The following is a 26,893-nucleotide window of genomic DNA, read 5'->3' on the forward strand; positions in this document are numbered from 1 at the left end:
GAAGCTGCCCCCTCTACCTCTCTAGAAGAGCTGCCTCAACTCCATATTCTCCCACAGCAAGCCCAGCATGACCCAAGCTCCCAGGGAGGCTGGGAAGCAAGCGAAGCGTTAAAGCTCTGGGAGAAGAGTGGGCTCACACCACCTCATCCAACAGCTGCGACCTCATGGGTTGCTGGACTGGTTGCTAAAAGACTTGTTGGTCCCCTGGGATTTAGTTCCATGCATGGAGTTTTGCAAAACTAGGGAGAACTTGCTAGACACTGAGTACAGATTTTCTTCCTTAGCTCTGGATCTTCTTGTTCTGCATTCAGCAAAACCACCACAAGCCTCTCCGCACACCTGCAAGATGCCCCACACCTCCAGACTTAGACTCCTTCCCTCCAGGCTCACTCCAGACTCAGAACTGAGAGAAGGTGCTGCCTTGGGCCACCCTATAATGGGCATCCTCTGTAAAATTGTTGGTTGTCTCTTGAGCCTGCACGCCTGCCCACAGGCATCCTGCAGTCTCCGTACACTACACCTCTAACCTCAATAAGGTATGCAACTAGAAATAGAGCCCTGAAAATTGGTAGATGACCTTGATCCATATAAACAGATCTTTCAGCCCCCCAGTGTTCACTTTCACCCAAATTAATAGATACACAAGATTCCAGAGACCGCTCCCCAGGGAACAAAGACAATGGCTCAGAATGAATGACAAAAGCATTTTATTGAAGATTCATCTGCAGATAGTTAAGAATGAGAAGAGTTGAATGGGACATGGAGCAGTTCCTGGTCCATGCACGGGTGATGGAAAGTGGATTTGGTTCTCTCGTAGATGGAAATCCAGAATCTGGTGGACCACAGCATTGAGCTGGGAAGAAATGTATGGCCCTGACAATTCTGGAAAGGGAGCTCCTGGTCATTTTCTCCTCTGTCCATGGGAGGTGAAAGCTGAGACCCCCTCCACTGGAGGTGGGTCACCAGGTCCAAGTCAAAAAGAAGCTACCAAACTCCAAGAGGTCAGAGTCCACATTCCAGATGAGATCGTCCTGGAGCAGAAATCCCAGGAGAGAGTAGAGGTGACAACATCAGGATGAGCACCAGAAGGGAAGGTGGAGATGAAATAAAGCAAGCACAGAGACCCCAGGCCTGGGCCAGGTGGCATTTGGTTGCCCGCAAGAACCTCATCTTCTCTATCAGAATTTCTTGCTCAGAGTGGTGGTAGAGATGATCTTGCTGCCAGAACTGCCACAGACACCGCCGCCAAACCCAAAGCCACTTCCGGAGCCGGAGCCAAAACCACAACCACTACCCAAACTAAATCCGGAGCAGCTTCCGCCGAATCCTCCACTGATACCTCCAACACTGGAGCCGCCACCGACCACCGCTGCAAGAAGGGCAAAGGACACAGTGGTTTCCACAGTGCCCAGAGCCCTTCAGGGTGAACAAACAGCATGAAGGGGCAGAAGGTACTTACAGATGCTCACGGCACTCTGGCATTCTCCAGACATCCTGTGGAGGAGAAAGAGCCGTGAGTACAGCAAGTCCCCGCCACAGTTTGTTCAATAAGCAGGTCTCATGCACCTATCCTTGAAGAACCAGATTCTAAGGGCCAAGTGTGAACCTGATATCTACACCACCCTGGTTCTGAATGCACCAGCACCCCTGGTCCTCTCTGTCCCTCACACCACCACCCGGCCTTCCCCGCTTCACCTGCACTCCTCGCCTTCCAGCAGCTTGCGGTAGGTGGCAATCTCGATGTCCAGGGCCAGCTTCACACTCATGAGCTCCTGGTACTCGCGCAGCATCCGGGCCAGCTCCTCCTTGGCCTTCTGCAGGGCTGCCTCCAGCTCTGTGCGCTTGGTGTGGGCATCTTTGAGCGCCAGCTCCCCGCGCTGCTCCGCGTCAGCCACAGACGCCTGCAGAGTCTGGCACTGTGGACAAGGGCATTGGACAGGCAGCATTGGTGCCCTGTTTTCAACATCTTTACCCCTGCCCCCTCTCCTGGGCCAGCTTTCCTTGGGTTAGGATGTCAGGATTCTGACTGTCCCTCTTCCCACCTTCCCTGACCCTTAAGCATTCCATGCACTCCTATGGGAGCCCACCAATGCCCCACCAGACTGATAAATAGGCAAAAAAACAGTGAAGATCTGGATGTGGCACTAGAAATGCCACGTAGACAGGTTCAGGGTCTTCTGACCTCACCTCTACCTGCTTATCAACCCAGGGCATCTGCCCTGCACTTCGGTTATAGAAGGTGACACCCACCTGCTTCTTGATGTTCTCAATCTCCGCCCGCAGCCTCTGGATCATCCTGTTGAGCTCTGAGATCTCGTTCTTGGTGTTCTTCAGGTTGTCACCATGTTGGTCAACTGAGTTCTGGAGCTGCTGGACCTAATACCAAGGGGACACAAGGAATCAGGGGTCAAGAATATTTGGGTAGGGTTCAGTGAAAGTAGGCACAGGTGGCAGGGATAGCACAAAATGTCCAGTGATCCCAAATCAGACCAGACTCAATGATGCCTGGGAGCATCTCCCCATCTCCAACTGCTCTTAGGACCAAGGGGATGAGGACCTGTTCACAGACATTACAAACAAAACCCTAGAGTCACCCCCACCTCCTGAGACATCCTACCACCCACCTTGGTCTGGTACAGGGCCTCCGCCTCAGCCTTGCTCCTCTGGGCGATCTCCTCATACTGGGCACGGACCTCAGCAATGATGCTGTCCAGGTCTAGGTTGCGGTTGTTGTCCATGGAGAGGACCACAGACGTGTCGCTGACATGGCTCTGCATCTGGGACAGCTCCTGCAAAGCAAATGTCTCCCATCAGCACCCCAGGAGGGTCTCCTCTGAGCTCTGAGGGAAGCCTCTGTTGCCATGGAGGCTGTGATGCAGGTTCAAAAGGAAGCAAGGTTGGCATTCCCAACGTGTGGGGAGTGGGAAGAAAGTAAATTTCTAACTAGAAAGCAAATGTTTGGTGATGTCTCAGGAGATAGAAAGCAATGTTTCTAGTCTTTACTGCTCCTCAGGAACCATGGCACTCCATGTCCAGAGCAGCAGGTGTTCTGTGTGTTAGATGGAAGGGAACGGAATGGATCCATTTCACCAGAAGAAATGGTGGATGGTAATAAATGAATGCCATCCCACGCAACCTTCAGATATAATCACTTCTTCTAAAACAACACCTGGTTTTGAGAAGCTCTCACCTAAGTCCTTCCTTTGTTCCAACCCCTTCATCTCTGACCTTGCTGAAAAACCCTGCCCTGAAGAAAGAAAGTAGGAGACTTTTCTACAAACTGAATCCCAACCAGCAGCCTCAGAGAATTTTCGTGAATGGAAAGAGGAAGGAGACCTCACCGCATCGTAGAGGACCCTCAGGAAGTTGATCTCATCGTTCAGGCCGTCCACCTTGGCCTCCAGCTCCACCTTGGTCATGTAGGCAGCATCCACATCCTGCAGGGGAAGAAGGAGGAAAGCTAAGGAGCAAAAATTACCATGCGGACAGGGTATTAATCGACAACTGCAGCGTTTTCAGTTGCTTTTAGGAAAATCTACCCAATGCCAGGTGAGGTGGCCAGGACCAGTCACTTTGACATAGTCAATCATTCTCTATATTCTGCCCCTAAAGCTACCAAAAGACATGGAAGTTAAATATCTAAACAGGCTTTCTCTCAAGCTTAATTCCTTGAAACTTGGTTCCCTTACCCACTTCCTTCAGCTGCGTAGACTAGATAGTACCAAGTGAGGTGGAGAGGAGCAGAAGTGGACCAAACCCATGGCAAGCTGAGGACCGCTCCCCACAGGGAGGGGTTCCCTGAAAGCAATTCCCTACCATCCTTCATGCCCCACCTTCTTGAGGACCACGAAGTCATTCTCTGCCGCTGTGCGTTTGTTGATCTCATCTTCATACCTGGGGGTGGGGACAGGAAGGAAAAGACAGAAGCTGACAGTGAGCAAGTTTCTCTCGGATCTCTGCTACCTGTTTTCAAACATCCATTTGGAAATATCCAGGAAATTAGTTGCATTTCCCATATGCACAAATATTCAATGTATATTTATTGAGTAACTGCTACATATGAGATAATGGTCTAGGCCCTGGTGTGTTCAAAGACATAAAACCCAAACTTCAAAAAGATGATTTTCAAGAGATAAGATTTGAAAAGAAAAATCTGCAAGAAATTGATTTTATCTCCATGGGAGGAACTGTCCTTTTGGCCATTTTGGCAGATTAAATTCTCAGGAATGTTGCTGACACTTCAGTTCCTCTTTTTGGTGTATGAGGGAGTTGAGAGAGAGGGTTTGGCTCTTCATTTTATGTCCAGAGCTGTGCTATATACTTTCTCTATCTCAATTAAGTTCAGGGAATTCTCATAACCCATAAGGTAGGAATATTGTCCCCATTTTCAAAAGCAAAGGATATATCCCCATTGAAGATTAAGAGAACTGAAGCTCAGTAAAGTTACGCAACTTATCCAAGATCACATAGCCACTAAGTGAGGGACCAGTATTCAAACCAGCTCCATCTGTCTCTACAACTTAATTGCTTCTGACCATGCCAAACTTATTTTCATCTGTTTAGCGTCTGACTTTGTTTGTGCATGGCAGACTCGGCTCCCTGAATGTATCACTACCTTTCTATCTGGGGCAACTGTGGTAACGAGACCTCACCCTATGAAAACGTGATCATGTGGATGCAAGGGCACCGTCTAAAGGACCTTCCTGGCCCCCTCGGGATCTCTTCAGAACCTGAGATTCTAAACCATTGGAGAAGAGCCCAGGGAGTCAGGGCCATGGCCGGGCAGATGTGTTGGATGGTCCCTTCCTTCCTTCCCACATACTTGGTCTTGAAGTCCTCCACACTGTCCTGCATGGTCTTCAGCTCTGACTGCAGGCGCCCTTTGTCATTGACCAAGGTATCTAGCTGCTTCCTGAGGGCGTTGATGTATGTCTCAAAGAAGGGCTCAAGGTTTTTGCTGGATGTGGTGGTCGTCTGCTGCTGGAGGAGGTTCCATTTGGTCACCAGGACCTTATTCTGTTGCTCTAAGAACCGCACCTGTTTGAAGAAGGCACCACACCACTGACAAGTTCGGAGGATTGAACCTTGACTGGAGGGTGAACCAAGACCAATGCCAACCCAGTCAATCCAAAGCAACCAGGTGGCTCAACAGCCACCCAGTCAGAGCTACCACATTGTGACTCCAGAGCACATTTACTGGGGTCAACATGGTATCCCTGCTGCCCAAGGCTGTGGAGAACAGAGCATGGCCAGAGTAGCAGGGCCTGCCAGTACAGCAAGACCAGCTTATAAGCACAGTCATCCAAAGACCCTGGAGGAACTACCAGAGAAGAACATGGAGCTTCTATGAATTAATGAAATAAAATTAGGGGACACAACTGTGCTGTGGAGTCTCTTGCATTCAAGTGACCCTGACCCAAGGCAAAGGAATGTTCATTAAAGACTTTTAAAATATGCTTACTTATCAATCGACCTGTATGCCCCTACAAACAACCTGTGCATGATAGTATGAGCAAGACCCAATTCCTGTTCTGAGTCTCAGCTAGACTTTTTCCTGCCAGGGATGTCCCTGGACTTTCCCTCTCTATGAAAAGATCTAGCCAGATAGGTCAAAGAAGCAGCTGAATGTGACATCTCCACCTATGGGCTTCAGAATAACAGGAAAACAGGTAAAGAAGACTGATCACCACCTGAGCCCAAAAGGGAAGATGAGACAGGGAAGCCCCAAAGAACTCTTAGTCTTGCTTTCATGCCTCTACATCCCAGAGTCACAGTGAAGCCTCCTTAAGTTACTGCTCGTTTATTTAAACTATCAAGAACAGCTAATGTGCCCACTCAGCCCACTCCAAGAAGGTTCACCCTCGCCCCAAATGTCTAAGAGCCCTAAGACGCTGACACACCATGACCCAGGACAGCCGAGACCAAAGTGTTTACACTTGTCCACCCAGTCGTCAATCTCGGGTGACTCAGTTCTCCCAGCTGACCTGACATGCTATCTACCATACTAGGCTGGGATTAAGCTTTGAGGACTTGGCTCTCCAAACGCTCATGAAAGAGGAAGTTGGGCAACAAAAAGAAAGCTGGAGACCCAGCTCCTCTTCAAATAGACTCGGCAGTAGCAGTCGAGCTGCCAGTGAGAAGGAATGAGGTAACCTGCCCAGATCCTGCAGAGGCCTAGACTCTTCCATGGAAGTCAGCTAGTTATATGCAGAATCAGCTTGGTTTTCTTCAGCTCCCAAAACAGGAATACCAATAGTTAAATGAGTCATGAAATTAACTGTTTTTCCCCAAAACCAAAACCTGAGGGCAAAGCTAGGAAATAGTGAGCCCACTTTATAGCTGGTGTGACTAGAGTCAGAAAAGCCCAGCGGTTTGCCTGGTAGCTTGAAGCTCATCCTGGGCCTGCAGACGATGAACTGTTTTGAGGACCCGCTCCTACCACAGACTCAAAGTACTGTCTGTCTCCCCTTCATTGCAGAAAACTGAGGCCGAGAAAAGCTCAGTTGCTGTCCCTTTGCCTGCACAGAGCCCTGATCCAAGGTCCCTTCTACTCCCCCTCTCTGCCCAGGACACCAATCACACACCTTATCGATGAAGGAAGCAAACTTGTTGTTGAGGGTCTTGATCTGCTCGCGCTCCTGGGTGCGCACTTTCTGGATCTCAGGGTCTATCTCCACGTGGAGTGGGGTGAGCAGGCTCTGGTTGATTGTGACCTCCTGAATCCCCCCAGCAGGGCAGACAGGGAAGCCAGAACCACCCAAACCTCCAAACCCACCACCAAAGCCACCAGCACCAAAGCCTCCAGCACCAAAGCCCCCAGCTCCCCCAAAGCCCCCAGCACCAAAGCCCCCAGCTCCCCCAAAGCCGGCACCTTGGCGGGACCCAGCCACACTGAGAGAGATGCTCTTGTGGCCTCCAAGGTTGTAGAGGCTCCTGCTGCCAAAGCCCCCAGAGGAACAGCGGCCTGCACCCCCAGACACAGAACCAGAGCTGAAAGCAACCCTCTTGCCCCCACCAACGATGGCTGAGCCACAGCTAAAGCCCCGGGACCCGCCCCGGACACACTGCTGTCTGGCGATCATGGCGGAGGAAGCAGAACAAGCTTGGAGCTATCAGACAGAGGAGAGAGGGGCCAGGCTGTGAGTGCTGGAGCCCTCGGCCCAGGTCTCTTATATGGGCTGGTGCAGCAGGGCTTGGTTGCAGGGGCATAAAGGGAAAAATCTGAAACATCTCTGGGCGTGGCCTTTGGCACAGGCCCATCCTCCTCACACCTGCTCAGCGTGTCACTAAACACACCTACAGAAGTCATTTGGAGGGCACAGGTCCTTGGATCCCATCCCATCCCCTCTAGGAGAACCTGAACTGGGCCCCAAGGCCTCCTAGATCGGAGGCCCTGCCCAGGCCCAGCCCCACAACCTCCCCTGACCGCCCTTCCATCTCCACAGCAGCTTCGTGCCCCAGGCCAGACATCCCGTGACACCTCAGAACTTGGGACCCCGGAGCCTGGGTCAAGTGCACAGCCTGCCTCCCACCAGCTCAGCACCCCTTGAGCAAGCCACCATCCGAGGCCCAAAAGGTGGAAACAGTGCAACCCTTTTCTGGGCAGATGAGAGCGTGGTTAACAGGGTGCTTCCTAGGCTGTGAGCAGCTGTACAGACGCTTGTCATTGCTGTCATCCTTATTCCTCCATGTGTGCCTGGCCCTGTGTCACCTTCAAAAGGAGAAGCCTTCCCTGTTGCCCCCAGATCCAGACTTGCCTCAACTTGACCAAGAGCTGTTGGGAACCTGCCAGGCAGAGCCAGGTACCCAGTGGAGAGGGGAAGGGGAGGCCCCAGTCTCCCCCGGTGGAACCAGGGCCCTCCCCTTGTGGCCCCAGGGACTTCTGCTGCTGCGTGGGCCTCAGGGGCCTGTGCTTCGGTGGGGGGCAAACATCGTGTGCTCCAGTGTCCCGGATGGTGTGTACCCTGCTGCTCCCTTTGCAGGCCATCCTGTGCTTTGCTTGGCTTCACCAGAACAGGGCACATTCTTTTTTTCCAGAATGATCCCAGTGTTCAGGACAGGAGTTCGTAACATGTTTGGTGCTAGGAGCCCCATTCTGCAGAATGGCGTTCTGCGGAAAGCCGTGTGTTCATACATAAAATTCTAGTTTAAACCCTTACACTCTACCACAGATCTGTGTTCAAATGCCACCTATTGCTGCTAATTAGTTCTGCAGCCTCAGGCAGGTCACCAACCCACCTTCCCATCTATCAAATGGAACGCCTGCTGCACAGGTCATGGGCCAATGTGCCCGCAGTGCTGGCACCTAGGTTAGCAGGTGCTCATTCTCTTCCTGACCAGGCTTTGTCACTAACGCTCACAAGGAGAAGTTAGATGAACCTGTGCCCCCTCCTCTCCTCAGTCCCTCCTGGGGGAAGTGACCCCAGATCAGACAAGGAGCAGTGACCAGTGCCTGGATGAGTCCACAGGCCGGAGCCAACCCCGACCAAATGAAGGTCAGCTGCAGCAGAAGTAAGAGCTCCCTCGACCCAGGCCCGTGCAGTGCGAGAGGGTGGTCAGGAACCCCAGGGACTGGGCTGCAGGAGGGTCAGCCAGCTCCTTCTCTCCCTCCCTGCCCTCCCCTGCCCTGCCTCAGCCCTGCCCACCTGCCCAGCCACCATCCAGGAGCCTCTAAGCAAATGGAGCTGGCAGAGGGGCTGTGCTGAGTCCCAGCCCGTCAAACCACCCACAGAGAAAGCTGGAGCAATACAGTGCCCTGGCAGCAGGGCAGCTTCTAGAGCCAGGACCGTCTCCCGCAAGGGAAGGGACTGGACATTTGCTCACTCTTTCGACCAGTATTTACTGAGCACCATCTTTGTGCCAGGTGCGGTGCCGGATGCTTGACATACACCGGATCCACCGGTCCCCTTGGAGGCTCTCTGCAGCCGACCGCTGGCTGTTACAGATGATAACCGGGACACTGGGAGGGCAAAGAGCTCTGGATCCACACGGCACGTGGCACAGCCCTGACTTGAACCCTCGTCACCCTGGTCCCAAAGGCTCTGTGCTCCCGGCCTCTCGCCCACCCTCTCCTGCCTGGCATGAAGTCAGTACGTCCATTTAGTGTCCAGCCAGTGCAGAATCAAGCACCCACGCAAGCCCAACTGAGCCAGCTATTCAGGAACAAGGAGCCTGGAGGGCACTGGCCTCCAGTGATGACCCCCTGCTGATGTCCACCCGGTGCCCCCTCAGAGCAGAGGAGACCTGGGGGTCCCCCTTGGGGAGCTGAGGTCTAACTAACTGGTCCCTGCCCCAAGGGCAAGTGGGATGTGTCCCAAGTGTGGCCCCGAGGCCTCATCTCCACCTCTGCACCTCCACCGAGGGGCGTAGTGGAGGTTTGCATCACCAGACACAAAGCCCCAAGTGGCCCATGACATGTCCACTGGGTCTTGTAACACTCCAATACCAGGGGGAAATGATGCAGGTACAGTGTACCCACGGCTGCGCCCAGTGTCCCAACAAAAACCACACAAGACTGGAGGAGATTTCCAGAGGAGCAATACGTAATGTATCAATGTTATTTGGTGCCTGTGGGGTCCCAAACTGTGAAGCCTCCACAGAGGACTTCCTGAAGGTAACTGGAAGCATACAACCTCCCTGGAACCAAAAGTAAGATGATTTTGTCATCTTTAAAGACCATGCTTTTCAAATAGAAGGGACTTACTTAGAACTGCCATTATGCGTGAACAGTGGGTGCTCTTATAACAGCTGCATTCCTCACTACAATCCTGTTAAAGTGGAGTTGGCATGCCCAGTTTAGAGCTCCAGCCACTGAAGCTCAGAGAGGTTATGTAACTTGCCTGAGATCACACAGTGAGGAAGTAATAGAGATGGGAACCAGTCCCATCTGTCTGACTTCAAACTTGTGATCTTCACCTCTAGACTGCAATGTCTTATATGGGCGGCTCTGCCCCACCTGGAATTTTCAGGAAAAAATACACAGTAATTTATACAGACCTGTAACGAACAGTCAACCATAACAGCTACAGAGTCTTGGCAGCATGTTATGTGTTCCCTAGGCGTGGCTCAGCTCCTTTCTGCCCTTACTCTTGTCTCACGGTTTATGTGCCCCATCCTTACAGGTATACTCAGTGACACTGTCCTGAGGAGTCAACCCTGTGTCTGCAATTAATTAAATCCAAATTAACTTATGATAATTCCAAATCAATCAGAAAGTTCTAGTCTAGAGTCATATCCTGTGGCCTTATTATTAAATCAGAATTCCCAGAAGTTCACAAAATCCTCAAACTGTAGCATAAGAAACTAAAGGTAGACATAAAGAAGAACTTCTCTACCAAGAGAGCTTTTTCGCCCTATGGTGAGAGAAGCAGAGAAGAATTTCTCCTGGGACAGCTGTCTCCTTGCCACCTGGCCAGAGCTGGCCAACAGAGCGAGGTTCTACCTGGCAGTGGCGGCCGAGAGCTGGGCCCCCTCCCCTCGCCCCTGTCCCCACTCAGCTTTTACTGTTGCCCTAGGTGACCCTCCTTCCCATCTTGACGCGGGCGTGGAGCAGGGCGGGAGGGTGTGCCCGCCCAGGGCTTTCAGGGTGAGCCCTGGGATTACGGATCCCGAGGCCCTTCTGTCACGGTGGCCCCAAGCCCGGTGCACGGAGTGAGAAAGCGCTCCCGCCCTCCCTGGCCAGGTCGGTGCCCGTGCCCCACTCAGCCACCCGGCCCTGACGGTCTGAGTCACTCCGGGGAGCAGCAGCCAACAAGGGGATCAGAGATTCTGCGGAGAAGGGTCGTCAGCGGTTCAGGAAGAGGCCAGGAGGGCGAGGAGAGGCGGGGCTTAGAACCCGGGCGGGGCTGCGGCGCTTCCCCAGGGCTGCCCGGCCCTCTCCTGGGCATGCTCCAGAGGGGGCTCCCCAGGCTCCGGCCCCAGGATTACGCTCGAAACAAAGTAACGCCGGCAAAGGAAAGTTACAGGAGAGACCCAGAGAGCTCCAGCCTGCTGGCTTCCCGGGCCCTGGAGCAACCCCGGGGGCCCCAGGTCCCAGGAACTCTGTGTGGAAGCCCTGGAAGGATTTCTGAGTAACCTGTTGTTGATGGGGGACCCCTGGACTGTGATGTAATTGCTGAATTTTATTTAACTCAATGTTTCATTAAAACTGTTCATTAAAATTCTAAGTCGTAATTTTAAATCAATAAAGCTTTCTTCTTTCACTCTACTATTGGCTTATAGTGGCTTTTAGACAAGTTCTTGCCCTCTCAGCCCATTTTCTCACCTATAAAATGACAAGTTTAAGCAAAATTATGTCCAACCCCCCTCTAGCTCCAGCACCCCCTACTTCTCTGTTTCTTTTCCTGAACAACTAGCATAAACCAGTGGTTAAGGGGTTGGGCTCTGCAACCAGATTGCTTGGATTCCACACCCAGTTCTGCTACTTACTGGCTGTGTTTCCCTAGACAAATTACTTAACCACTCTGTGCCTTTTCTTTCTCATCTGCCAGTGTTTCTATCATAGGTTATTGGGAAGAGTGAGTCTGTTTGAGGTTTAGCAGCACACAGTAGGCACTCAGAAAACTAGCTCTTATCACTAAAGTGTGCACATCAGGAGCAGTCTGTACCCCTGAGAAGAAATGAGTCAGCCAAAGAGTGTGGCTGACTCGCAACCTCCGGAGTATCCGGGTGAGGGGAGTGCCAGTCCTTGGGTCCTGACCTGAGCTGCAGGTTCGGCTCAGAACCCCTCTGCTGGCACCCCCTTGCCCTGCACAAGCTTGTACCAGCTTCCCCAGACTCCTCTGAGGAGGGACCAGCGTGCAGGCCCCTCCAGCAACAGCCAGCAGCTCTCCGGGCCAGGCAGGAGGGTCCAGCACGGCCTGCCCAGGGAAAGGGAGGAGCCAGGCAGGACTGGGGCCCAGGAGGCCGGGCTGAGCAGGCAGCCTGCGGGAACTGCAGGGCGTGGATGGCGCAGTGGGGTCTGGGCTGGGGTAGAGAGCTCTGGAGCTGAAGGGGGCGGATTCTGAGAGCCCAGAAGGAGGGAGGGTGGGGAGATCTGGTGAGAGACAGAGGCAGGGTGGAATAGAGGCGGCTTCTGGGAAGAAAAGACAGAAGGCTTGAAATGGCGCCCCCAGTGCCTCTGACCTCCCCAACAGCTGCCTTTACATTGGACCAGATCAGTGCAGAGATCCAGTGACAAGGCCAGGACGTGGCTGTGGTCTTGGGGGTTCATTCCAGGAGCCTCAGTTGCCTCACCTGTAAATTGGGGTATCACATACCCCCCCTGAATTCTGGGGTGAAGTAATGTATTTGTGAACCACAAAATCCAACTGAATGTGCATTCGCATGGATAACTGACTACAGGGGCTGAGACAGAAACCATTTGACTCCAAAAGAATGTGGGAATCCAGAAGTCAAGGGGAAGCGAAGCCAAGGGGACCCATTCCTGAGGACCCCCTAAGCCAGATGCTTTACTCATGTTTCCCTCACAATCCTGATTTTACAAAGGAGGCAACTAAGGCTCAGAGAGGTTAAGCGACTTGCTCAATGTTGCACAGCTAGTAAGTGGCAGAACTGGGATTTAACCCGAGTCTGCCTAGTTCTGAAGCCCAGGATCTCTGCACTGAACAAATAGTGCTACCTGCCCCTCAGAGAAGTGAGGGCTCAATGAGCACCAGGGGGCAGGCTGAGTGACAGGCAGTCACCCAGTAGCTGGTTCAGGCCTGCAGCAACTTCCATCCTCCCTCAGAACCTCAGGCTCCTCCCACTCGCTACATGCAGGCTCTACAGGAGTCCTGGCATTAAGCCAATGCACTTTGACCAGCAAGGTGACCGGACGTAGTGAGTGCATGGTGGTGACCATCAGGTGTTAATCAATTAACGTGACTCACTTCCCAGGCAGGACAGACCGCCACAGTGGCTGACGGGTCATTGTTTATTGAGACACATGGCAGGCACAGGCAGGGGACAGGTGGAGGAGGGTGTGGGAGACTGGGGAGGGCGGTGGGTCTTTGGGAACCACCATTGACTTTCCCCCCTCATCCCCAGCCTGCCCTGGACTCTGAGCAGAAAGACAGAGGAGGTGAGGGAAGCAGAGATGGCCTGGGACGTCCAGTCTTCTTTCAGTGGTCGCCTTCAGATCATGCAGACACATCACTCAAGGCGACCTTGACCTCCCATCCCACAGCACATCCTGGGAGAAAAACTGGGGAGATTTGAGCCCTTCCCTAACTACGAATCATACCCAAAGAGTGTGATGTGGAAATACACTGGATCTGTGGTCCCCAGGGCTGTTCCTGCTCCTAAGAGGGTTGGGGAGGGCAGCGGAGGTGGGGCAGGGAGAGAATTGCAGGGCCCCGCGGGCAAGTCTCCGCCGCTAGTACCGCCGGCTGGACGTCTTGACCGTGGTGGTCTTCCGCAGGATGGAGGTGCCGCCGGAGACGGCCCCGCCTTTGACGTTGCCATAGCCCACGCTCGTGCTGAATCCAGCCTTGCAGGCACCCCCGCTCCCACCCAGGGAGACGCCACCCCCAAAGCCAGCCGCGCTGCCTCCGCACACGGTGGTGGAGTTGCCAGTCACAGCTGCAAGGCAAAGGGTCTGGATCAGGCCAGAGACGTGCCAGGAAAGGGCGGGCAGGGCAGGGCAGGGCAGAGGTGGCAGAAGATCCTTGTGGGACTGGGACATTGAAAATTTCCTATGGGAAATGTGCACGGAAGCACAGTACAGGAAGCTCGTTCTGTGATGCTCTGAACGCTCTGGGGAAGGAGGAGAGCCTGCTTTAGGGCAGGGACAGGCTGGATGGACGGGGGTTCTGGGGCCAGGCCAGGGGTGGGGCAGGAGCAGAGCAGCAAATACTCACAAATGCTGACTGCGCTGGGGCATTCTCCAGACATCCTAGGGGAAGCAGAAAGGCCGGGGAGGGGTCAGTGCCCAGGAACCAGCAGAAAACCCTCTCCCTCCCTCTGCCTTTATGTTAGATTAGATCTGGGCCAAGATCCGGTGACAGTGACAAGACCAGGAGTCCTCAGAAGTGTGAGCGTGAAGCGGGGGTGGGACCCGAGGCCCTCCCACCATGTGCTCTGCACAGGCTGCCAGCAGGCCATGCAGCCCCCATCTTTCCTCCCCTGGCTCCCCCCAGGACGGTGGACGGCATCCTGCTCCATGGAGACAAAGCCCCTGACCTCCCGGAGCTGCCCGGTCTGCCCACTTCCTCTCCATCTCTTGCGGAGGGAGATGAGAATTTGGAGGGTTGGGGGGGGCGGGGATTTTTTTCAAGTTTATGCCAGCTGGCCGTGGAATCTGGGGTTAGAAGAGGAAGTGTCCTTTCCACCTGGCTGCTGGCCACGCCAAGGATTAAGGATGGCTGTGCCACCCAAGAAATAAGCAGCAGAGACGTGGAGCCCACGGGGGTGGGGGGTAGTGTCCCCGAGGTGAGTCAGGGGCCGCTCCCCAGTGCTTTCCCTCTCCCTGCCAGCAGCTCTGCAGGGCTTTCCCCTGGCAGGGCCTGGAAGCCCTCCAAGGGGCAGAGGGACCCCACCTGCTCTCCTCGCTCTCCAGTAGCTTGCGGTAGGTGGCGATCTCCACGTCCAGGGCCAGCTTGACGTTCATGAGGGCCTGGTAGTCACGCAGCAGACGGGCCAGGTCCTCCTTAGCCTGGTGCAAGGCCATGTCCAGGTCCCCGAGCTTCTTCTTCGCATCCTTAAGCGCCATCTCCCCACGCTGCTCCGCATCCGCGATGGCCGTCTGCAGTTGCTGACACTGCCCAGGGGGTGAAAGTTGTTGGGAACACTCTCTAAGGTCATTCCATTCATCTCTCTACCCCGCAAGCCAGGCATCACCTTACCCAAGTCCCTGCCCTAACTGAGGGAGAAAGAACAGAAGGAGAAATGCACATCTGAAAGAAGGATTATTACACAGCAGGTTCATGTGGCAGCATTGGGGAAGCCCTTACTGAAGTCTAACTTCAATTCTTCGAGCTGCAGCTCAGACCAGTGCTTAAGAAGAGATAGAGTAAATGATGCAGCCTCACTCCTAGCCAGATTCCTCGTTCTGGTCTGGAGAATTCATGCTTTTTTAACCATACCCTAGATGGAGTCAGCCTCTGTGACCTGGATCCTGGAAACCTCTGCCTCCTCCAAAGGATGGGATGGATCAGTCTCCTTGGAGGAAGTGACCAACCTACTCTATCACTTATATGTTGCTTGACCCTGGACAAGCCCCTTCCCCAAGTCTCTAGGCCCTAGTTTCCTCCCCTATAAATGAAATGCACTGCTCTTGATGGTTCAGCATCTGAGCTGTCCCATCTATCAGAAGAGGAGCTGGCCTCGTCCCTCAGGATGACAATGGAAGAAGGTTCTCCAGCCCTGCCAACGCTCAGCCTGACCCCAAGGCCCCAGGTAGAGGCCCACCTGCTTCTTGGCTGCATCCAGCTCACTCTGCAGCCTCTGGATAGTGCGGGTAAGCTCCGCGATCTCGTTCTTGGTGTCCCGCAGGTTGTCCCCATGCTTCCCGGCTGTCACCTGCAGCTCCTCGTACTAGAGGCCAAAAAAGCAGCCGTGAGAATCAGAGAGAGAATCAGGACCACGGAGGTAACCACTGGCCCCAGGGCCCACCTGCCCGTCAGGCCCTGTGGAGGCTCATGCATCTGGCCCCCAGGGCTCCAGCATCCCAGTGGCCCAGGCCTCTGCCATCAGCGGCCTGTGCCCAACCCCTGAGGCAGCCGTTCTTCTCACCTTCGTCTGGTACCAGGCCTCGGCCTCAGCCCGGCTTCTCTGGGCGATCAGCTCATACTGGGCCTTGACCTCGGCGATGATGCTGTCCAGGTCCAGGCTGCGGTTGTTGTCCATGGACAGGATGACGTTGGTGTCAGACACGTGGGTCTGCACTTGGCTCAGCTCCTGAAGAAACAGAAACAGCTGCTACCAGGACCCTGGTGGGGAGTGGAGCAGGGGACAGAGGACAGGCCCCTGGGTGGCATCAGGAGGGCCACCCTAGGCTTCCCCAGGCTCCATCCTAGAAAGAACTCATGCATGGCTGCAGGAGGAGACTCAGTCTCCCCACTTGTGACCTGGGCTCCCTTTTGTAGCCTTCATTAAGTTAGTACACTGCAGGCCACCAAGAGATCAGAGAAGGGGAATTGAACACGCACCAACGCGGTGACGAGGTTCAAATGGCTTCCTAGGATCATTCCCGACTGTCCTGAGACTCTAGGGCCCTCCCTGGGTTTCTAGGACCATCAGTATTGACATGCAAGCAGGGAAGGTGACAGGGAGGGAAGGGGACAGGGATCCGAGGGTCTCTGTGTTCTGGTTGCTGGGTCGTGACTACATCGACTCCCAGGGGGCTCTGCCTCTCGCTCCCCTGGTCCCTCCTGAACTGCCACCAAATGCCCTAAACCGCAGCCTTGACAAATCCTTCGGCCACGAAGTTCTCCTCAGGACTTCCAGATGGGCAGAGAATCTTCCCTGCAGAAGTCAACACCTTCTATACTCCAATCTAGACCCTAGCGCTTCTGACACCACAGCCCTCACGACAGCCCATGTGGACAGAGAGAGCAACAATAACAGCCATCTGCCACCTCCTGTCACCAAGCAGGTCCTGTGGTTCAGGTTCTGTGGCAGATGTTGACAGGCACCGTGAGTTAGTATTCTACGTGTCTTGTTCTAATAGCACAAAGAGATTAAGTAACTTGCCCACGATCACAAACCAGTAAATGGGGAGCCTGGTTTCAGGAATCTGACCCCAGAACCTGAGATGTCCTAAACAAAAGTAGAAAGAAAGAAAAACAGTGGCATAGTGGTGCACGCCTATAATCCCAGCAGCTCAGGAGCCTGAGGGAGGAGGATCGCAAGTTCAAAGCCAGCCTCAGCAAAAGCGGACACTAAGCAACTCGGTGAGACCCTGTCTCTAAATAAAATACGAAATAAGGCTGGGGATATGACTCAGCCCTGAGTTCAATCCCCAGTACCCACCCAAAAAAAAAAAAAAAAAAAAAAAAAAAACCCAAGCCAAAATTAATATCCATACTGACATAGATTTAGATTGTCAGATTGACTTTAAAGGTGGAGGGGGTGGAATAGAGGAACCCCATCTCTGACTCATTTGTGTGTGGAAAACTGATCCAAGTCTGGAAACAGACAAGATGGCTCCGGGCCTGGTGAGCACCAGTCACGCACCCGCAGTCACTCAGGGATGCCTTGGGCTCCTCCTGTGTAAAATGCCCAGGAGAACACCTTCCCCATGCAGTGGTAGTGAGGATTCCCCATGGTGGCTTCTGTAAACCAGCTTCTCAGAAGGCCACTGGTGGGGCTCCCAGCCCTCCCAGGAAGGGCCAGCTATAGCCTCCTCCCTGTACCTCAGCACCTTGTGCCAGTCCCCAACATGGCTCCCATCACTTGCTAACCCTAGCTCCCAAGGGCAGGGACTTTGTCTTGGTTGTCATATGGAAGGTGCTTAGAAAATATCTGCTAACAGAACAAAGCATTGCAAAGAATAGGAATGCTGGGTGAGCCAGCTATGTGCCCTAGACAATAAGAACGCCATGTTGAAATATTCAGAGAAGAAGGGGAGGGAGATAGAACCTGAGAGGACAAGGAAGCCCGACGCCAGGAAGGACCACCAGCAAAGAAGAAATTGCAGAAGCACCTGGGAACAGCATGACAGCTCTGTTCTGGAAGCAGGAGTGGAGATGTTGGAAGAGAACTATACAGCCAGGGAGGAGCGGGGAAATGCCCAGGCTGGAGCTGGACATGGACTCCTACAAACCTCTAGTGGGAATCATAAAGTGAAGGGGAAGGCATGAAACTTTCCAGGCTCCAAAGGAAACGTTAAACCAAATGGATGTCATTCCTTTACCAAACGGCTAAAGAACAGCCACGGCATTGTTTCACCAAGTCTTTCCAGGCGTTGTTGAAAATTGGACATGAAGAGGTAGTCCAGGGGTGGTGTGGTTAGGTAGATTTTAAAGTCGCTGAGGGCCCAGCATGGTGGCACACACCCTAAATCCCAGTGGCTCAGGAGGCTGAGGCAGGAGGATCACGAGTTCAAAGCCAGCCTCAGCAACTTAAAGTAGCTGAGGCACATCAGCCACATATTGTTGATTAATGGAGCAACAGGCCAGGTAGAAAGTCACCTCTGAAGATCCCCAGTCACCACTGAAGATCCTCAGTCACCACTGAAGATCCCCAGGGCTCTGATCTTGGCCTTAACTGCCTGCCTTAACTTGTAATTTAGACTGAATTTTATTGTATCAATAATTTAGACTGAATTTTATTGGTTTTTGTTTGTTTGTTTGTTTGTTTGTTTGTTTGTTTGTTTTATGGGTTGGTGGTAGTGGTGGTAGTGGTGGTAATACTGGGGATTGAACCCAGGGCACTTAACCACTGAGCCACATCCCAGCCCTTTTTATTTTTTTATTTTGAGTCAGGGCCTCACTAAGTTGCTGCAGCTAGCTTTGAACTTGCAATCCTCCTGGCTCAGCCTCCCAAGTCCCTAAGATTCTAGGCATGTGCCATCCTGCCCAGTTACGCTGAAGTTTCCAAATAACTAAACTGGGCTGGGGTGTAGCTCAGTGGTTGAGTGCTGGTCTAGCATGCCGTGGGACCTGGATTCCATCCAGCACAACACATGTGAAAAAAAAAAGTCTAGATTAAATAACTAAACTAAAAGTTTATCCAGTCTACAGAGGACCCAAAGCAGGGCATTGCTAGTACAGTGGATAGCAGAATCAAGTTTCTCAGTGCCCTGAGGGCCTCAAACGATGGGATGAACCCACAGGAAAGAAAGATGATAAACTCCTGTATTCTGTTCCAAAAATTCAACTACCCAAATACAAAGTAGGAGGAGAGTAGATGCCTGTCTCCCTTGAAAACATTCATGTGAAAAAATCCAGGGGTTAGGGATGAGATGGCTTCGAAATAAAATACAGAAGCATCAGGGAGAACATCAGGCTGCATGGGTGAACGTCAATTCTCCCTCCCAACCCTCTATTTTCTGAATACTTTATGAAGACTCCCATTTCCTGGAAGACACCACGGCAGAGGACTGTCATCCTCACCACTTGGGAGGCTGAAGCAGGAAAGTTGCAAGTTCAAGGTCAACTTGGGCAACTTAGTGAGACCCTGTCTCAAAATTATTTAGTTTTCTATTTTATTATTCTTTAATTTTATTATTTTATTATTATTATTATATTATCTTTTTAGAGCTGGGAGTGTATAGCTCCATGGTAGAGAGCCCCCCAGGCTCAATCCCTAGCACCACAAAAAAAAAGAAAAAAAAAACCATTTCCTGAAATTCCTCACAGATTTTTGTTCCCTAATCATCCTGCCACCTATAAGTTGTTATGGAAAAGACACATGTCACATGGAAGACAACTGGATATATGTAGCCCTGAGGGCAGAGTCAGGACCAGTCAAAGTCAGAAATGGTAACAAGAGTTAAGTTAGCTTTCTAAGAGAGTTCCCACAATGGCATGCCCACCTTCAAAAACAGCGAGCTCCCTGCACTAGGAGTGTTCCAGTAGAAGCCACATGATCTCCTGTCACAGAGGTCACAGGAAGGGTTCTTGCATTGGACCAAGCCTCACTGTCCCTGCTGATCTGAGGAACCTAGAATTCTCTGGTCAACTCATATTAAGTTCAACCCTCTCACCTTAGTCTCTAAAGCCACCTTGTCTCCTGGAACCCCTTGTGGATTCTTTGATCTACCCACCACCCCCACCTCACCTCCCTCAACAAACTAGAATACTTTCCCTCCTCTCTGTCCATCTCTGCTCCTCCATCTTTGCTCCAATACAAACTGGAGAGGAAGAGAGCAACTGAACAGTGTGATAAGAGTCAGGTTCTAGAGTTAAGGTCAAGTTTGAATTCCTATGCTGTCTTTTTCTACCTCTGGGACGGTGGACAAGTTACTCTCAAGTCCTTGACTATAAAGTGGAGACAACAATAGTACCTACTTTATGGAGCTGTGGAGAGGATTATAAAGAGGCTTGACCAGTATCCGGCCCATCGAAAGCACTTAACACATGGAAGGAAGTACTAATGAAAGGGTTAACATCCCGCCCCCCCCCCTTTTTTTTGGTGGTGTTGGAACTTGAACCCAGGGCCTTGTGCATGTGAGGCAGGCACTCTACCAACTGAGCTACATGCCCCCAGCACCCCCAACAGCCCATCTTTTACCAATGAGGTTGCACTGGTGAACTCAGTTCAGATCTCCATGGGGAATCCCTGGCATTGTAAGGGAATTATCGCTGTCCATTGGCCACCTCACCATTTCGTAGAGAGCCTGGAGGAAGTCAATCTCCTGGGTCAAGTTGTCCACTTTGCCGTGCAGATCCATTCGGCCCATATATGCAGCATCCACATCCTGGGGGAGAAGGAGAAAGCAAGGCAGACGGCTCCATCTACAGGGGTCTCAGCTTTCTGGGTCAGCCCAGCACCCTGGCAGACAAAGAACCATCTCCCCGGCTCCCCATCACCCTGCTCACCTTCTTGAGCACCACAAACTCATTCTCCAAAGCAGTGCGCTTGTTGATTTCATCCTCGTACCTGTTACACAAGGAAGGCTCAGCCCACTTCTGTCTTTTAGGTATTGGACCCTCCTGGCTTTAAGGAAGCCCTGATGGGTCCCCCATGGCCCAAGAATGCTTTGGGGGAGCAATTTTTATTTTTTTATTATTTTGTTTCACAGTACTGGAGATTGAACCCAGAAGTGTGCTACCACTGAGTTACATCCCAGCCTTTGGTATTATGTTTTGAGACAGGGTCTCACTAGTTGCCCAGGCTGGCCTCAAGCTTGCCATCCTCCTGCCTCTGCCTCCCAAGTAGCTGGGATTACAGGCATGCACCACCATGCCCAGCTGGGGAGCAATTCTTTAATGTGGCCAATCAGTGAAAAACACAGGGTACTGACTTTATTAAAGCAGTCTCTCTCCCAACCCCTTCTTGAGGAAAGGGACCCAAACTTTGTGCAATCACATGACAATCAAGAGCAGTCATCTCTTTGGATCAGTGCCCTTCAGAGGCTTTATAGGAGCAACCAAAGATGTGAAAGATGTGCCAACAATGGTTACCTTTGCATTCACTTTCAACAACTGGATGTCACTTACAACAACCAACGCCTCCATATCCATTTCTGCTGAGAATTTTAAGGTTGAGAAATTGCTGGTGTCGAGTTATGGAAAAATTTGGGCCTTCAAATTATAAATATACATATCCACCAATCTCAATATGTGAACCTTATTTGGAGCTCAGTTCCAATGAACTATGTTTTTTAAATTTATGACATTTATGGAACAATTGAAAATTCAAAACTGGATATTTGATGATGTTGAGGAATTACTGTTTGGAGTATGATTATAACATTATGGTCATGTTTTATAACATTAGGCAGATGAACTATATAAATAGATCTAGTAAAATATTTGTGAATGAAATGATTTGATGACGGCATCATTTCGAGACAATGAGGAAAGAGGAGGGGGTAGAGGGAGAGATGAAGTGAGATTGGCTATGAGTCAATAATTATTAAGTGGACTGGAACATGGGGGTTCAGGATACTATTCTCCCTACCTTATAGAAAAAAAAAATTTTTTTTGGTCCCAGGGATTGAACTCAGGGGCGCTTAACCACATCCCCAGCCCTTTTTATGTTTTATTTAGAGACAGAGTCTCCCTAAGCTGCTGAGGCTGACCCTGAACTCATGATCCTCCTGCCTCAGCCTCCTGAGTTGCTGGGATTACAAGCATGCGCCACCGTGCCCAGAAGCTTATAAAACTGATTTTTAACTACAAACAATACACAAACTAAGTCTCCGGTTCTCCAGGCAGCAGCAGGTCCTGGACCTGAGCACCCGAGGGAACCAGCTCTGGCCGTGCAGACCCCAGGTAGATCCTAGAGCCCTGGGACTGGGAGGCTTTCCCCAGGGAGAGTCTCACCCTGCCTCTCGCCCCACACCATCCTGCCCGGTTCTCCTCACTTGTTCTTGAAGTCCTCCAGGAGATCTTGCACGTTCCTCAGCTCCGAGTCCAGCCTGCCCCGCTCGTCCTGCTTGTTGTCCAGCTGCCTCCGTAGACTGCTCAGGTAGGCCTCAAAGATGGGCTCCAGGTTGTTTCTGGTGACACCCAAGTTCTGACCCTGCTCCTGCAGTAGCGCCCACTTGGTCTCCAGCACCTTATTCTGCTGCTCCAGGAAACGCACCTGAGCCAGAGAAAGAAGGGTAGGCTGGTGTCATGCTCTGGCCACAGGAGGGACTGCGGACAGGGACCACCATCCCATGCCTCCCAAGCCAGCATCACAGGGACAGAGCAGCAGCACCTGCGCCCTGCAGGGGAGACAGTCCTGAGGGGAGCAATCTCTGCTGACGTGACAGCCCCATCTGATGGAAAGGACTCTAAAGAGTTTACAAACACAAGAACCCCAGCTCAGACATCTCCAGCTTGGCCTTGGTCACACCACTTCTCTCTGCGTCTCCCTTTCTTGCTCATCCCGAGTAAACAGGACCAGGTCAATGCTTCTGAACCCTAATTCTGCACCAAAATCAACTCTCAAAAATGCTGATGAGGCCGGGTGCAGCAGCGCACACCTGGAATCCCAGCAGCTCTGGAGGCTGAGGCAGGAGGATCAGGAGTTCAAAGCCAGCCTCGCCAACTTAGCAAGGCCCTAAGCAACTCAGTGGGACCCTGTCTCTAAATAAAATAAAAAATAAAGAGGGAGGGCTGGGATGTGGCTCAGTGGTTAAGCACCCCTGGGTTCAATCCCTGGTACCAAAAAAAAAAAAAAAAAAAAAAGTGCTGACGATTCACACACAAAGCAAGAAAGAGAGAAAAAAAAATATGGCCAAATGTTAACAACTGCTGAATCTGAAAGAGTCTTTAGAAACATGTTGGACTATTCTTTCAACTTCGCTGCAAATTTCTCACTTTTTTCCAGGTTTGTTGTTGTTGTTGTTGTTTTTTAATCTCTATGCCTGGGCCCAATTTCTGTAGGCTCAGACGGACGCTCAGAGATGAGTTAACAGTGCTCCCCGGGGAGAGGGGATGACTGTCCCCCACCAGGGCCCTGAGTGTGTCCCCACCGGACACACAACTCTCACACCTCCAGTGCCCTGGCAGTGATTCTGGATGCCCAAGAAAAGTTTTTGCCTATTTGACCCCTGGGACAGTCCCACCAAAAACCAAAAGTCACTACTAGGGGAGAGAGTGAGGAGGTGGGTGGGAGGGCTTGCTTCACCCTCTGCTGTCAGGTCTCTCACCTCCACAGGGCCTGACAGCTCCAGGTAGAGGGTGTACCTCTTGGTGCCCAGGGCCATGAGCTCCAGTTCTGTCTCTGCCTTCATGTACCTGTGTGAGTCTGGGAAAATCATTCGACCTTTCTAGACCTCAATTTTCTCATCTCAAAAATGGTACTGGCCGGGTGCAGCAGTACCTGTAATCCCAGCAGCTCAGGAGGCTGAGGCAGGAGGATCAGGAGTTCAAAGCCAGCCACAGCAACTCAGCAAGACCCTAAGCAACTCAGCAAGACCCTAAGCAACTCAGCAAGACCCTGTCTCAAAATAAAATGCAAAAAAGGACTGGGGATGTGGCTCAGTGGTTAAGTGTCCTTGAGTTCAATCCCCAGTACCAAAAAAAAAAAAAAAAAAAAATGGGTACCAGAGTCAGGGAACCACTGAGGGTCGCATGGAAATGGGGATGTGAGTGTTCTTTGTGAAAGCACAAATCAGCAGCCCAGGGTACAGTTGTCCAACAGATCTTTCCCATCATGACCCTGCTGCTAAGGCTCAAGATCAAGGAAGACAATGCCAGCAAGATGAGCCAAGAAGTACCAGAAAGCAGTACAAGAGTCACCCTAGTCAGCCTGGAGGCCAGAGAAGGCTTTAGGACCCTCACAGTCTACAACAGTTCGAACTCACAGCCTCAGGGCACGGTCACCTGCTGACCACCCACCTCATTGTCCACCCCGCACTGAGCTTCTTGACTTCCAGGGAGAGCAGGAAAAGGAGAAGCAATGAGGCACGTCCCCTGAGAACCTCCCCAACTGTGCTCTGATCACGTCTTGCCCTTAGGCCTCCTCCAAGCCTGAGAGAACCGGGGACAGACAGGGCCCCGACCTCAACCTGGGGTAACTTGTTGAACTCCTGAGTCTCAGTTCCCCAGCTACAGAATGACAATAAGGGCCACCACACTGAGAGCAGCAAGGACTATCACGTTTCAATTGTAGAATAAGACTGCCATGTAATTATATTCAAGATGACCATAAAAAAGCCTCCCACCATCACTGGGTTTGGCCAGTAGGCCTCATGTGTAGAACGGAGATCCCAGCTCATGCTCACAGCAAGGATGCAGAGGACCGCCCCCTTCCACCTCTCAGCCCCCAGGCTCCGACCCATGGAAACCAATCTTCCCACCCAGACCCACCCGGTGCAAGTGGGCTGGAACAGTCTCAGCCCCCTGCACCTCCCTTGGAGGCCCTGCCTCCTCTCCACACCCCACACCTTGTCGATGAAGGAGGCGAACTTGTTGTTGAGGGTCTTGATCTGCTCGCGCTCCTGGGTGCGCACCCGCTGGATCTCGGGGTCTATCTCCACATTGAGGGGGGTCAGCAGACTCTGGTTGACAGTGACTTCCTGGATGCCCCCTGGAGGACAAGCAGGCCCGAATGTCTGCCTGCCAGCCCCCAGGCCCATGAAGGCCCCACTGCCAAAGCCAAAGCCTCCCAGAGCCCGGCCCGAGGAGGCCCCTCCAGCCACACTGACAGAGATGCTCTTGCTGCCCCCCAAGTTATAAAGGCTCCGGCTGCCAAAGCCACTGGTGCTGGGGCCACAGCGGGCCCCCCCACCGCTGCCACTGCTCCGGGACATTGTCACGGAGCTGAAGCTGGTACGGGTTCTACACCCGCCCCCTCCGCTGGCTGAGTTGGAGCTGAAGCCTCCTTTGGTGGAGTAGGTCTGCCGAGACAGGGAGGACCTCATGGCTGTCGGAGCCGCCCAGAGCAGGCTGAGAGCAGGACGGAGCGCGTGAGCTGCTGGGCCACCAATGGCCTTTTATCTTCTCCCAGCTGGGCCGGTCCCTGGGCTCCACACACACTCCTGCCCCCTTGCCCTAGGAGGAGAGGGAGGGGCCGCGGGCCTGGAGGGAGTCCCCTCTCCCCAGCAGGCAGGAGGGCCCCTCCCAGCCCTCACCTGTGCTCCAGAGCTGGGGCTGACAAGACTGTTGGGAGCAGGATGCCACCTTCCCCCCCAGGCAGTCCTCGCTTGGAACAGGATGATAAGAGCTCCCACGGCCACCCCAACACCCGGTGGCTGACTTGTTCTCCTCCCACCCAGCCCTGATGGCCTCAGTCAATGGGACTCTGTTCTGTGGGCTTCGTCCCAGGGCCCTGTTGTAAGCCAAGGCCCCAGGGCCCGCGGCTATGCAGGTGGAAGGGAAGGAGCATTGGGCAACGGGCTGCTGAAGAGTGCCCAGGCCTGCTCCCATCCACCCTCCTGGCCCACGGGCAGCCTCCTTGTTGCCTCCTAGCAGGTCCTGGTGGGGGGCATGGTGACAGGGTGACCGTCTGCTCCTTTGACTGGATAGAAATCCTGCGTGAAGCGAAGTGAATTCAAGGACCTAAAGAGGCCCCTGCCCATCCGTGGGCCCTGGGCACATGACAAGGGATAGAAAGGCCTGGGGTCTTCAGGCATGGCCCTGGGGTCTGGGGTCACAGCACACTCTCCTGAGGGCTGGATGTGGGCAAGGAGCTTCCACCATCATCTGAGACTCCTGACCCTCTGCAGATGCAGTCTCCCCAGAAGGGCCAGCCACTCTGGAAGGAGCAAATGGAAATACAGACCCCAGAACAACAGAAGCCCCAAGAGGCCCATGCTGCACCCATCAGTCCCCCTTTCCCTGCCCACCAGGTGCCCAGATGCTTGACTCAGAAGGGGCCAGAGGGCATCCCTCAGTTGGGGATGTAGCTCAGCAATGGCAACAACTGCATAGTTCTGCAAAAAATTAAAAATCATTCATAGTTCCGCTCCTCACCCACCCCAGGCAGCTCACCCCAGAGCCCCCAGCGAAGGCAGGGAGACTCCAGATGTTAGAACTGTGTGCTTATTAAGGTGACTTGGCGGCTGGCTCTCCTCAACCCCTTCAGCTTGCAGCAAGTAAAAGAGCTCAAGGGAAGAAGAGGGGTCCACACCTGCTACACACCTCGCACCCCGCTGGGCTGGAGCTGAGAAGGGCTAGTCCTTAATGCACAAGATACTGTGCTCCCTGCCTGGAGTTAGGGTGCCAGGCATTTGCAGGAGCAGGGTTTAGAGACAAATCCCCACAAGCTATGTGTCCTCGGGCATCTCTCAACCTCTCTGGGCCTCATCTCTTTGTCCTACAACATAGCTCACCATAGAAATCCTTTCGGAAATTGATGGCCGGTGACCCCTAGCTGGAGCCATCTCTTCCCACTGACCTTTGTCTCCTTTCCCCAGGCTGGGCTCACTTTCTCAGCCTCCCTTATCTCTCCCTGGGCAGCGTGGGAGGGGATATGGTCGTGAGCCGGCCTAGCTGCATCCTGGGCCTGAGTCCCCTGGGCGAGGGAGTGATGTCAGCCCTCTGAGTCACCATGCGGCTGGGGTGGTGGGAGTGGGAGTCGGGTTGTAAACACACTCCACCCCAGAGACTGACATTCACTCACGCAACTCATTCACAACTGTACCACGCACACCGTCTGTGCCAGCCTCTGAGCTGGAAGCTAGCGGCAGGTGCACAGGTGGCCCTGGCCCACTCTAATGGAGCACACAGCTGCTCATGGAGACGCCTCCCTCACACCCAGGCGGGACCACGCACAGCCAGACCAGACAGGGGTATGGCCAGCCTCCTGCCTCCCAGCACTGCCCTCCGCTCTGCTTTCAGACATCTTAGCCCAGACCTTCTCTCTGCTGCCT

At 52.9% G+C, this 26,893-nt stretch overlaps 1 protein-coding gene across 1 annotated transcript; it reads right to left on the minus strand.

The window, feature by feature from the left end:
* Positions 1–854: 854 nt before the first annotated feature.
* Positions 855–24,998, minus strand: LOC306662272 (uncharacterized protein). The gene is given in 20 exon segments (XM_079141783.1): positions 855–1,369; positions 1,460–1,494; positions 1,696–1,916; positions 2,251–2,376; positions 2,625–2,789; positions 3,342–3,437; positions 3,834–3,894; positions 4,823–5,037; positions 6,585–7,084; positions 7,087–7,362; positions 8,889–8,959; positions 13,356–13,560; positions 13,839–13,873; positions 14,517–14,737; positions 15,388–15,513; positions 15,712–15,876; positions 20,246–20,341; positions 20,463–20,523; positions 21,953–22,173; positions 24,467–24,998. Coding segments are annotated over 20 exon segments (3,564 nt in total). The 5' UTR covers positions 24,944–24,998; the 3' UTR covers positions 855–1,178.
* Between the last annotated feature and the right edge of the window lie 1,895 nt (positions 24,999–26,893).

This window comes from Sciurus vulgaris (genome assembly GCF_902686455.1).
Source record: "Sciurus vulgaris genome assembly, chromosome: 5".
Classification (NCBI taxonomy): domain Eukaryota; kingdom Metazoa; phylum Chordata; class Mammalia; order Rodentia; family Sciuridae; genus Sciurus; species Sciurus vulgaris.